Source organism: Hemiscyllium ocellatum, chromosome 11 (genome assembly GCF_020745735.1).
Source record: "Hemiscyllium ocellatum isolate sHemOce1 chromosome 11, sHemOce1.pat.X.cur, whole genome shotgun sequence".
Lineage (NCBI taxonomy): Eukaryota > Metazoa > Chordata > Chondrichthyes > Orectolobiformes > Hemiscylliidae > Hemiscyllium > Hemiscyllium ocellatum.
Window position 1 is genome coordinate 27,331,158 of NC_083411.1, and position 12,186 is coordinate 27,343,343.

Below are 12,186 nucleotides of genomic sequence, written 5' to 3' on the forward strand. Positions count from 1 at the left end.
ATTCAGGAGTTGCGTATAGAAATGTGATCGAGAATTTTATATGTTGACTTTAACAAGTAATATGAAGTTTGACTTTTCATGGTGTAGCAATTCAACTTTGTTTTCTCAGTTTATAGATGGCCCTTTAGACAAACACTTGGAACGTTTGAGTGATCCAAAGGTACGTATGATTAAAGGCCACCTTGACATCAGTCAATTTTCACTTCAACTATGGTGTCTATGATTTGGAGGAGCTGGTGTTGGACTGGGGTGTACAAAGTTTAAAAATCACACACCAGGTTATATAGTCCAACAGGTTTAATTGAAAGCACACGAGCTTTCGGAGCGTTGCTCCTTCATCAGGTGGTTGAGCAGCACTCCAAAAGCTAGTGTGCTTCCAATTAAACCTGCTGGACTATAACCTGGTATTGTGATTTTTGACTAGTGTCTATGGTAGGATTGATGCTGTAAAGAGATCTAGAACAGAGTGATTGGAAGAGCCTAAATTAATCACATGGCAAATTACTGTCTGAAATGCTTTCCATAATTTGATAAACGATTGAAAGTAGACTGATGGTATTTAATAGTGTCAAATTTGCCCAATTTTTTTGGATGGGGCATATCTGAGCTTGTAAATAGTTGGACAGATGGCATTAGTGTTGTTGAAACAACTTAGCAAAGGATGCAATACAGGTTTAAATGCTACAGCTGGAATGTTGTCAGCTTTATTTTCCCTTGTATCTGACACCATATGGATTGAATTGGTTGAAAACTGACATCTTTAAATGTGAGAATGCCAGAAGAAGTTGTGTTACTTGGCACATCTAGGTGAAGATCATAGAGAACACATCAGCCTTTTGTTTTCAGATCCTTGGTTTGGACTGAACACTGGGAATCAAGTCTCTTGATTTTAATTCTGCTACTTTATGTAGCAGGCTGGCAGATCTTTTGACTTGACCTGCTTTTTGTGAGATCATTTATCTCTCATTTTTCAATCCAATTAAGTACAGTATGCAAGTAGTTCACTCTAGCTTCAGCAAATCTGTACCTCCTTTTCAGGTGTGATAGCTGTTTTGTCAAGCTCTTCTACACTCCTTCATCCACCAGGGTAATGATATGTTGGAATGGAGAATGGGTAGTTTGGCCACGAGTTTATAAATTGAATTCTGTGGACAAGGATCTACTTGCCAATGTCCAGTTTTGATTTTCGTCATTGGTGTTAGTTCTACCATACTGCAAGCCCAATAGGGGTTGTTTGGGATTCCTTCGGTAGTGGCTCCTGTTACAGATGGGCAGAACTAATGAACAAAGCACACCTTCTGCTTTTCCACCTATTTACTCACCAAAGACTGCATTTTAAAGCATGCTGGCTGCTGAGAGTTTTTAATTAGAAGGAACAGGCAAATGACAGGCTTCTATATTTTGTATAATGCATTTTCAGGCATTTAACAAATACATAACTACACTGATTTTTACTTGCATAGATGCAAATGTGTAGAAAAGACTATTGTAAAGGTACCATGCACGTGATGACTTGAAACCAGGCAAGTCTGTGATCTTTTTCTGTCCACTGAAGAAACTCTCTTCATTTAGAAGGATGGATTTGCTCTGTTTTATTGCAGAAACAGACCTTTTATAACATCCTCCAATCAGAGTGCAAAAGTGGAGCCTGGATGCAGCCCCCTAACCACTATATTTCGGTCAACCTAAGTACTTTCTGGCTTAAGAGTGAGCATTCTTAAGTAGGGCTTTCACCTTTTATTTGTAGAGATGTTTCTGCTGTCTGAACAGAATATGCCTTATATTCCATGTACGTCCATATGCTTGTCCAATGATGACTTAAATGTATTTAAAGTTGGCGAATCTACCACTTGCAGGTGAGTGTTACAGGGGCTCTTTGTGGTGTCGCTACCTCTAAGCCAGGAGGCCCTGGTTCACCTGCTGCAGAGTTGTGCAACAACATCTGAACAATTTTAAGAAACTGGGTGATTTTGTAAGGTCATTGTCAGGTTTTAGGGCTGCCAAGGTCATGTGTTCATACCAAGGCTTCCTTGACTGCACCTATAGTTTCTACCACCTCAAGAAACAAGAGGCAGATGTATAGGAATACAGAAACATTGAAATTTATTTCCAAGTTACAGACAATCCTGTCTTTGAAAAATTGTTCCTTCATTGCTAAAATTCTTGCAACACCAGGTTGTAGTCCAACAGGTTTATTTGGAAGCACTAGCTTTCAGAGGTCTGCTTCTTCAGGTGTTTGTGGAGTATAAGATCGTAAGACACAGAATTTATAGCAAAAGTTTAGTGTGTGACTGAAATTTTCTATTGAAAAAGACCTAGCTTGTTTAAGTTTCATCTTTTAGAATGAACATGTTGGTTTCAGTTCTTTCATGTGTAAGTTGCAGAGTATTTAAAGTTACATTAACAGTTGGTGATCATTTCAGTCCAAATAATGCATTGACGTCGTGAGCTGCCTTGTGTGAGACTCTGTGCTACAGTGGTGTCAGACTGGTTCTCATCTTAAAAAATGGATTTACAGAATTTTGCATGGATTCATGTAGTTTTTGAGCAAAGTAAAATAAAATTCTGCAAGTATAAATTCACCCCACAAACTTGTGCGTGTGGGGGGGCTGCGGTGTGAGGGCAGAGGTTGGGTGTCTGTAAGAGTGAATGTTAGTGAGTGTAAAATGATATGTCTGAGGGTGCGAGTGTAGGAGTGTGAGAGAGGGTCTGCAAGTGTATGAGTATGTGAGGGTGATGTAATGGGGTCACCTCTAGTGTCACATGAACCTAAGGTCCCGGTTGAGGCCATCCCCATGGGTACCGAACTTTGCTATCAGCCTCGGTTCGGCTACTTTTCGTTGTTGCCTGTCCCAAAGTCTGCCCTGAAGAACGGTCTGCTGAAGTGCTCTCCAACTGGAAGGGAACTCTCCTGTCTGTTGTTTGTGCAGTGTCCATTCATCTGTTACTGTAGCCTCTACTTGGTCTTGCCAATGTACAATGCCTCAGAGCATCCTTGCCTGCAGTAGAGGAGGTAGACAATGTTGGCTGAGCCACATGAGTACCTGCCAAGCATCAAATATAGTGAGACTCCTAGCCTTAACTAACTTAGGTGGGAGGTGTCCCAACGTGTAATGGTGGTATCTGTGTTGACATTCTGACACGTCTTGCAGTATCCACCGTGACAAGGTTGTATGGTGTCTTGGAACTTGGGCTTCATTGCCCAGAGATGGAGACACTGGAGATCACTAGAGCCGCTTTGTGCTAAAAGACAATCCATTAACACCACCAACTTTTCTACCTTTAACTATGTAATTGTCCAGACATTGTAGATTCCTGACATGAATAGTATCCCCTACACTATATTTCATACTATCAATGTACAAGCACTGTTTTGAAACAGTACTATTAAATGAAGTTGCAGTTAGAATGTTCATTTCCAGAATGAAGCTTTTTATGATTTTAGGCTGATCATCTTCCCCTTCTGAACTCCGTATCATGGATCATCTCATTTTGTTCCATTTTAGGTAGTTTATCATGTTTTCAATCACATCTGAAATATCATGATTTGGAGATGCCGGTGTTGGACTGGGGTGTACAAAGTTAAAATCACACAACACCAGGTTATCATCCAACAGGTTTAATTGGAAGCACACTAGCTTTCGGAGTGACACTCCTTCATCAGATGATATCACCTGATGAAGGATCGTCACTCCGAAAGCTAGTGTGCTTCCAATTAAACCTGTTGGACTAAATCTGGTGTTGTGATTTTTAAATCTGAAATATCTGTTGCATTCCCTGGCATTTCCACGATTTGTTCTCTTTAATACTCACTCCATGTCATCAGCTTTTAAAAATTCCTTGTCATATATTGGTGCCTGTGTCCCTTATCTAACTGATCTCAATGTTGCATTTTACTTCAAGTTTGTGACAATGCAAATGTCCCATTTGTACATGACAACAGCTGCTAGAAATTAACGTCATCCAAAATCTTTATCAAAAATTTCATATGTGTCAGAAGTTTATTCAGTTAAGATTTGGAGGAGTTGAGGTTGGACTGGGGTGTTCAAAGTTTAAAAATTATACACCAGGTTATAGTCTGATAGGCTTATTTGGAAGCACTAGCTTTTGGAGCACTGCTCCTTCATCAGGTGGTTGTGGAGTAAGGAGCAGGGTTACGAAAAGCTTGCTTCCAAATAAACCTATTGGACTACAACCTGGTTTTGAGGTTTTTTTTCAAAAACTAAGTCAGTTAGGACCAGGAGTCCCACCATATTTGATGTTTGGCACAAGTCAACAATTTGACAGTGTTAGATTCTGTAGGTTCATGATCACAGTTACCTAATACTGTATAGACCGTCAACCTTAAGGGGTTTCAGGTAGTTTAAGCAGTTGTGTTAGAGGCAAAGTATACAACCCATAATAATTGAGCATGCTCCTGATACCAGAGGCCAAATAGGCTACATGGAGTGTCATTCTCATAGAAGTTGTCAAGACAACATTCTGCTCTCTAGCTAAGTACTCTGGAACCCATCTTTCAATCTCTTTGGTTCCATTGTCAATTGAAGAAGCCACTGATCTGAATGTCCTCTGATTCCAAGTGCTGTTGATATACCCTATTTTACCTGGGCAGTCGACAGTCCACAATCGCTTGTCTTTAAAGAAAGTATTTTTAGACAATGAAGTATTAAACTTTACCTATTCTCAACATCAGAAAATCCATTTCTTCTTTACCCACCTTCATTTGAAGATTAGTTTCATTTTGGGATTAAAACTTCTTTATTTTCCTACATATGGCATTGATAATGAGCCAGTCAGTTATTTGATGTCACATTGTGGAATGTGGTTGCTTTTGTGGTATTTATTGTCAACTGCCTTTTGTCTTGTTTAGAAATGTTAAGAAATGTTTAGAAATGAAAGCAAGTACCTGTTATAACAATTTCAGAACATCTGAAGCCATGTTGAAAAAGCTAGAAAATGTTCATAGTTTTGGCATGCTTATCCTGGTTTGCATGAGCAGTAGATGTTTTGTCCTTTTTCAAGAGTGAGAGAGAAAGGAATAAAAGTTCTCCATTTCTAAATATAAATCCACATTCTTCATCTGTAACCAAAAGGCAATCCCTAAAATACAGCTGATTTGTATTTTCAAATAGGTAATCACTTTTTTTTTCCCCAACATGAGAAATCTCAAAGGTGTAAATCTAATGGGGGATCCAGATTCCTCTGCACCTTCCGGCTTCAGTCTCTTGATAAGAATGTTAACTTTCAGTTCAGACTGGTTCTTAATAGATTCATGAAACTTCTATTCACGTGATTACTGCAGCCACTAAATTCTTTTTGAAACAATTTTAATCCCTAAAAATCATAGGAATTAATTGTGAAAAACTAAAGTTATCCTTATTGTTGTGCATCCGAGCAAATCTGCTTCAGTGCCACTATCTGTAAAATGTTTTTCCAAATGGAGGTAATGTTATACATTGAGCAATGGAAGTGTATATCCTTCAATCCCCTTATTAGAAAGACCGATGGTAGCATAATGATGTCACTGGACTCTTTAACAGAGGCCCATGCTAATGTCTTGTGGACGTTGGTTTAAATCCCAACATGGCAGCTGACATTAAAATTAACCTTTATCTGAAATATAAAACTAGTCATCAATATTATCAGTTATTGAAGGATGACTCATTTTGTTCACTAATTTCCCTGAGGGGAAAAAAATGCGCTGTCCTTACCTGTTCTGGCTGACATCTGACTCCAAACCCAAAGAGATTTGTTCTTGACTGCCTTCTGAAATGATAATTAAGCCTGGAAGTTTGGGATAAATGATGACCTCAGCTGTAATACCCATGTCCTATTAAACAATGTGTTCGAGCCATTGATTGAAGGGTTAGTTTCGTAATGCTTTGAAGGCTGTGGCATAGTTGCTGAATTTGTTACAGGTCTGAGATCTGCTTGAGATATTTAGAAATGCAGAATACTTTTGATATTACAAGAGTAATACCAGTTTTTCTTTTACTACAGAATAGGAAAATGTAGTTAATTTTATAAACTCAAGTAAATTGTTACATGCTTTTGCAGTTCATTTTAAATTTGGCTAATCACCTGACAATGTGCTGAATCCTGAGCAAAATACCTTATTGCAAGTGCTTACTGTCTGAATCTTTTGAAGCTTCTTATAACTTCCATTAAACCTGCCATTTTTATTATAGGAATGGGCTGGTATGTTGGAAATGAATGCTTTATCACTGATGTACAAGTAAGTGTCCAATGATTTTCCACTAACAATGGAACATTTTCTTTATTTTAAAAAAGACAACTAGTGGCAATTTAAAAATGAAAGGCCTGATCATTCTGTCAATGGGCAAATATTTAAAATAAAGACAAATGGGGTGAGGTAGAAGTGACTGCCCTTGCCAATAAGGCAGTATTGGCCTAAATGTGTCAAGGACTCTTAGCAAAGCAAGTCAATGAGAATCAGTGAAAATACTGTGCTTGTTGAATCGTATTTTGCACTGTTAGATAGTTGTAGATGCTGAGATCAGTCATCTGAATTCTGGGATATTATTGGTAGCATCCTAGGCCCAACCATCATTGACCTCCCGTTCAGAACCAGGCTATCAGCTCTTGATTTCATAATTTGTTTGTGACTTAGCATACTGAGATATTGTGTCCACATGCAGCAAGACCTGGACGACATCCAGGCCTAGACTGAGAAATAGCAACTAACATTCATGTCATTCTCTGGCAATGACTATGTACAACTGAAGAGAATCTAATAATCTACCCTTTGTGCTCAAATGTTATTAAAATAGCTGAGGTTTGCCATTGACCAGAAAGCCACATGATACAGCTATAAGGACAGAGACTGGGAATTCTGCAGTAATCAACTTTTCTCTGGGTATCCCAAAGCCTGTCCACTATCTACAAGACCTATGTTAGAAGTATGGTGTATCTTCCTCTCTCCTCTAGATGAGTATAGAGGTAAAAACAATGACTGCAGATGCTGGAAACCAGATTCTGGATTAGTGGTGCTGGAAGAGCACAGCAGTTCAGGCAGCATCCAATGAGCAGCGAAATCGACATTTCGGGCAAAAGCCTTTCATCAGGAATAAAGGCAGTGAGCCTGAAGCGTGGAGAGATAAGCGTGGGGAGGATGGGGGTGGGGAGAGAGTAGCATAGAGTACAATGGGAGAGTGGGGGAGGAGATGAAGGTGATAGGTCAGGGAGGAGAGGGTGGAGTGGATAGGTGGAAAAGGAGCAAGGCAGGTCGAACAAGTCATGGGGACAGTGGTGAGCTGGAAGTTTGAAACTCGGATGAGATGGGGGAAGGGGCAATGAGGAAGCTGTTGAAGTCCACATTGATGCCCTGGGGTTGAAGTGTTCCGAGACGGAAGATGAGGCGTTCTTCCTCCAGGCGTCTGGTGGTGAGGGAGCAGTGGTGGAGGCCCAGGACCTCCATGTCCTCGGCAGAGTGGGAAGGGGAGTTGAAATGTTGGGCCACAGGGCGGTGTGGTTGAATGGTGCGGGTGTCCTGGAGATGTTCCCTAAAGCGCTCTGCTAGGAGGTGCCCAGTCTCCCCAATGTAGAGGAGACTGCATTGGGAGCAACGGATACAATAAATGATATTAGTGGATGTGCAGGCAAAACTTTGGATGTGGAAGGCTCCTTTAGGGCCTTGGATAGAGGTGAGGGAGGTGGTATGGGCACAAGTTTTACAGTTCCTGCGGTGGCAGGGGAAGGTGCCAGGATGGGAGGGTGGGTCGTGGGGGGGGCGTGGACCTGACCAGGTAGTCACGGAGGGAACGGTCTTTTGTGGAAGGCGGAAAGGGGTGGGGAGGGAAATATATCCCTGGTGGTGGGGTCTTTTTGGAGGTGGCGGAAATGTCGGCGGATGATTTGGTTTATGCAGAGGTTTGTAGGGTGGAAGGTGAGCACCAGGGGCATTCTGTCCTTGTTACGGTTGGAGGAGTGTGGTCTGAAGGCGGAGATGCGTTGGAGGGCATCTTTAACCATGTGGGAAGGGAAATTGCAGTCTCTAAAGAAGGAGGCCATCTGGTGTGTTCTATGGTGGAACTGGTCCTCCTGGGAGCAGATATGGCAGAGGTGGAGGAATTGGGAATACGGGATGGCATTTTTGCAAGGGATAGGGTGGGAAGAGGTGTAATCCAGGTAGCTGTGGGAGTCGGTGGGTTTGTTTTAAAAAAAAATGTCAAGTCGGTCGTCATTAATGGAGATGGGGAGGTCTAGGAAGGGAGGAAGGTGTCAGAGATGGTCCAGGTAAATTTAAGGTCAGGGTGGAATGCGTTGGTGAAGTTGATGAATTGCTCAACCTCCTCGCGGGAGCGAGGTGGCGCCAATGCTGTCATCACTGTAGTGGAGGAAGAGGTGGGGAGTGGTGCTGGTGTAATTACGGAAGATCAACTGTTCTACGTAGCCAACAGAGGCATAGCTGGGGCCCATATGTGTGCCCATGGCTACCCCTTTGGTCTGGAGGAAGTGGGAGGATTCAAAGGAGAAATTAAGGGTGAGGACCAGTTCGGCCAAACGAATGTGTGTGTCGGTGGAAGGGTACTGTTGGGGACGTCTGAAGAAGAAAATAACGGAGGGCTTGGAGGCCCTGATCATGGCGGATGAAAGTGTAGAGGAATTAGATATTCATGGTGAAGATGAGGTGTTGGGAGCCGGGGAAACGGAAGTCTTGGAGGAGGTAGAGGGCATGGGTGGTGTCTTGAACGTATGTGGGGAGTTACTGGACTATGGGGGATAGGACAGTCGAGATAGGTAGAGATGAGTTCAGTGGGGTAGGAGCATGCTGAGACAATAGGTCAGCCAGAGTGGTCAGGCTTGTGGATCTTGAGAAGGAGGTAGAACCGGGCAGTGTGGGGTTCCCGGACTGAGATTGGAAGCTGTGGTTGGGAGATCTCCTGAGGTAATGTGTAGCTCTAACAATACTTGAATGTTGAACACTGACCAGAACAAAGGCAGACAGGCATCCATTCATCAAGTTCATTGCTGCCACTGTGTATCAGTGGTAAAGAGTGAACAATGTGTACTGTCTGTAAGATGCACAGCAACAATTTTATAAGCCTGCTTCAACAGCTTTCAAACCTGCCAACTCTACCACCAAAAAGACAAGGGAAGCAGATGCAATGGGAACACTACTAGTATATTCCCACTGCAAGTGAACTGACTATCCTAACAGAATTATATTGTCACCCTCCTAATGGGGGGAGGTCTATGAACTTTCTAACAAAACTGGGTGTAAATACACCACATGGACTACAGGTGAAGACGACAGTCACTACCATCTTGAAAGCAATTGTTGATAGCATTAATGCTCAATAAGCATCATGGGCAATAAATGCTAGCCCAGCCAGTCATGCCCATATCCTGAGAGTTTTGAAATGAAACTTTGACTTGAATCATGGGAAACTACAACATGGTGGCACAGTGATTAGCACTGCTGCCTCACAGCACCAGAGACCCAGGTTCAATTCCCACCACAGGCAACTGTCTCTGTGGAGTTTGTACATTCTCGGTGTCTGCGTGGGTTTCCTCCCACAGTCCGAAAATGTGCAGGTTAGGTGAATTGGCCATGCTAAATTGCCCGGAGTGTTAGGTGAAGGGATAAATCTAGGGGAATGGGTCTGGGTGGGTTGCTCTTTAGAGGGTTGGTGTGGACTTGTTGGGTCGAAGGGCCTGTTTCCACACTAAGTAATCTAATCTACCCTATGGTAATCAGCCCATCATCAAAAGTTTTCTTACCAACTTTCTGACTCTTCATCTGTAACCTATGTTGTAAGAGTCTCTCTAAATAGAGTACTTTTAAAATGTGAAGATTTCTGCCTCTGTTGTGTGCAACATTTCTTGAAGAGTTGATGGTTAGCCTACATTGTGTGTACCTTTTTATGGTAGAGATCACAAAACCACGGCAGACCAGTGTAGACTTGCCTCACTCATTCCCTTTCTAGCTAAACAACCAACATTTTCAGGCAATGAGTTTCGGATCTTTGTTCTGGAGGCAGGAAATTTTAACACCCCCAGTTGACACATTCGCTGATTACTTATGACTTCTGTGAAGGCCATAGACCTTTTTTACGATCCATGCTATCCAATCCCCTCTTCAATATGTCTTGATTAAAATCACACTTCCTCTTTCAAACAAAACAACCCCAACCTATCCAAATGCATATCAAAAAAATCTCCAGTTCTGGCAATAGCCTACCTTTTAAAAAGTCCGAGACTGGTATTTTAACTATTATAATTTTCCATTCATATCTGGCAGAATGGATATTTAGTTAGCCCAGACACTGGGATTATCTGGTATGTTGGCTTAAACATTTACTTGCCTCAAGATCAAAATTCTGATCTGTTGCTTGGAAATGAGTCCAAGTGATATGAGAAGTGTTGGTTATTTCCAGTAAATGTCCATTTGGGAAGATCTTAAGGGAAAGATATGTAGAACATAAGAACATAGAACAATACAGTGCAGTACAGGCCCTTGTGTGATCCTAGCCCACTATCCTCCATATGTCTATCCAATGCCAGTTCAAATGCTTATGAAGAGGGGGAGTCTGTAGACTTCATTAGCAAATTCCAGAGGATTTGGATTTAAAACACAAGTTTGAGGTAATGTTATGCAAGAATGTTTGTTTGAATTAATTGAGAGAGATGCAGAGAAGAGTTTGTCTATGACTAGAAATGTTGAATGTTATCTTCCTCTAAACAACAAAGTGCTTTTGGTTTGAAATTAGTCACATTTTCAAGTAGCTTCCTTGCCGGGTGTTTTTGTTTTTTTAGCCTTTAAAATTTGTGGCCAATAATTTGGTATTACTAATCCTTTCCAAGAAATGTTTCAACTTGCAAGTCCTGCTTTATTAGATATAGTGATATTTAATATTTTACTACTTTTCTATCCTATAATCTCTATTCTGTTCTCATCCTGTTATCAGCTAACAGTAATAATTTGGCCCAATTAATCTATGCTGGTTTATTCTGCAGTGTGCGTTTCTCTCCTCTCTTCTAGTCTTATCAGCATTCTCTTCCTTGCTTGCACTTAGTTGGATCTCACTTAAATGCTTCCATATCACATCGACTATCAGTCATAGCATTCAACATCCATTATAAACTGGAGAAGATAGATTCCCTTCAAATCCTAATGGATGACCAGTTTCTGGCTGCCCCAGATTTACAAAAAACTCCACATTTACCCAATCAAACTCCTTTTATTTATCCTAAAGACTTCTATTGGGTGAGCCCACAACTCCATACTTTTCCTCCTGAGTTCAGCAGATGCTGGAGATCAGAGTTGAAAATGTGTTACTGGAAAAGCACAACAGGTCAGGCAGCATCCAAGGAACAGGAAATTCGACGTTTCGGGCATAAGCCCTTCATCAGGAATGAGGAAAATGTGTCTAGCAGGCTAAGATAAAAGGTAGGGAGGAGGGACTTGGGGGTGGGTTTTTTAGTTTGTGAGAGTGTTGCCCTGAGCTGGGGTAGGGCTGATTGCAGGGAATGTAGGTAGCGACGCAGGGCTGCAAGGGTGGAGCGGAGGATCCGGAGGGAGGTCTATTGCTGGAGGCTTCGGATTTGTTGTAGGTACAGGTTGTCCTGGTTGGGTCCAAATTTTGTTGGTCGGAACCTAGTCCGGAGTCCGTGCGGGATCAGTCGGTTCTGTAGGCAGGTGCTGAGGAAGGAGATGTGGCTGTGGTAGCGAGTCTGTTTAAGAACGTGGCTGAAGAGCTTCTGTGCAGAGGAGATGACCTGGGGGGTGCAGTGAGAGAGGGACTCACTGACATCCTTGTAGAGGGAGGAAGAGAGCTGCTTCAAGGAAGGCATCCTTGCAAGAGGATTCGCAATAGGTTAAAATCTTTGAGGAAAAAGTGAGGCCTGCAGATGCTGGAGATAAGTCCCTCCTCCCTACCTTTTATCTTAGCCTGCTGGACACACTTTCCTCATTCCTGATGAAGGGCTTATGCAATAAAAGGAGTTTGATTGGGTAAATGTGGAGTTTTTTGTAAATCTGGGGCAGCCAGAAACTGGTCATCCATTAGGATTTGAAGGGAATCTATCTTCTCCAGTTTATAATGGATGTTGAATGCTATGACTGATAGTCGATGTGATATGGAAGCATTTAAGTGAGATCCAACTAAGTGCAAGCAAGGAAGAGAATTTCCTGTTCCTTGGATGCTGCCTGACCTGCGCTTT

The 12,186-nt window shown here is 42.0% G+C and overlaps 1 protein-coding gene across 1 annotated transcript in view; it reads left to right on the forward strand.

Annotated features, from left to right (window-relative positions):
• alg13 (ALG13 UDP-N-acetylglucosaminyltransferase subunit) overlaps positions 1-12,186 on the forward strand; it is a 66,422-nt gene that overhangs the window by 1,007 nt on the left and 53,229 nt on the right. Inside the window, 2 exon segments of the mRNA XM_060832326.1 lie at positions 110-160; positions 6,189-6,235. Of these exon segments, the coding sequence (XP_060688309.1) occupies positions 110-160; positions 6,189-6,235 (98 nt within the window).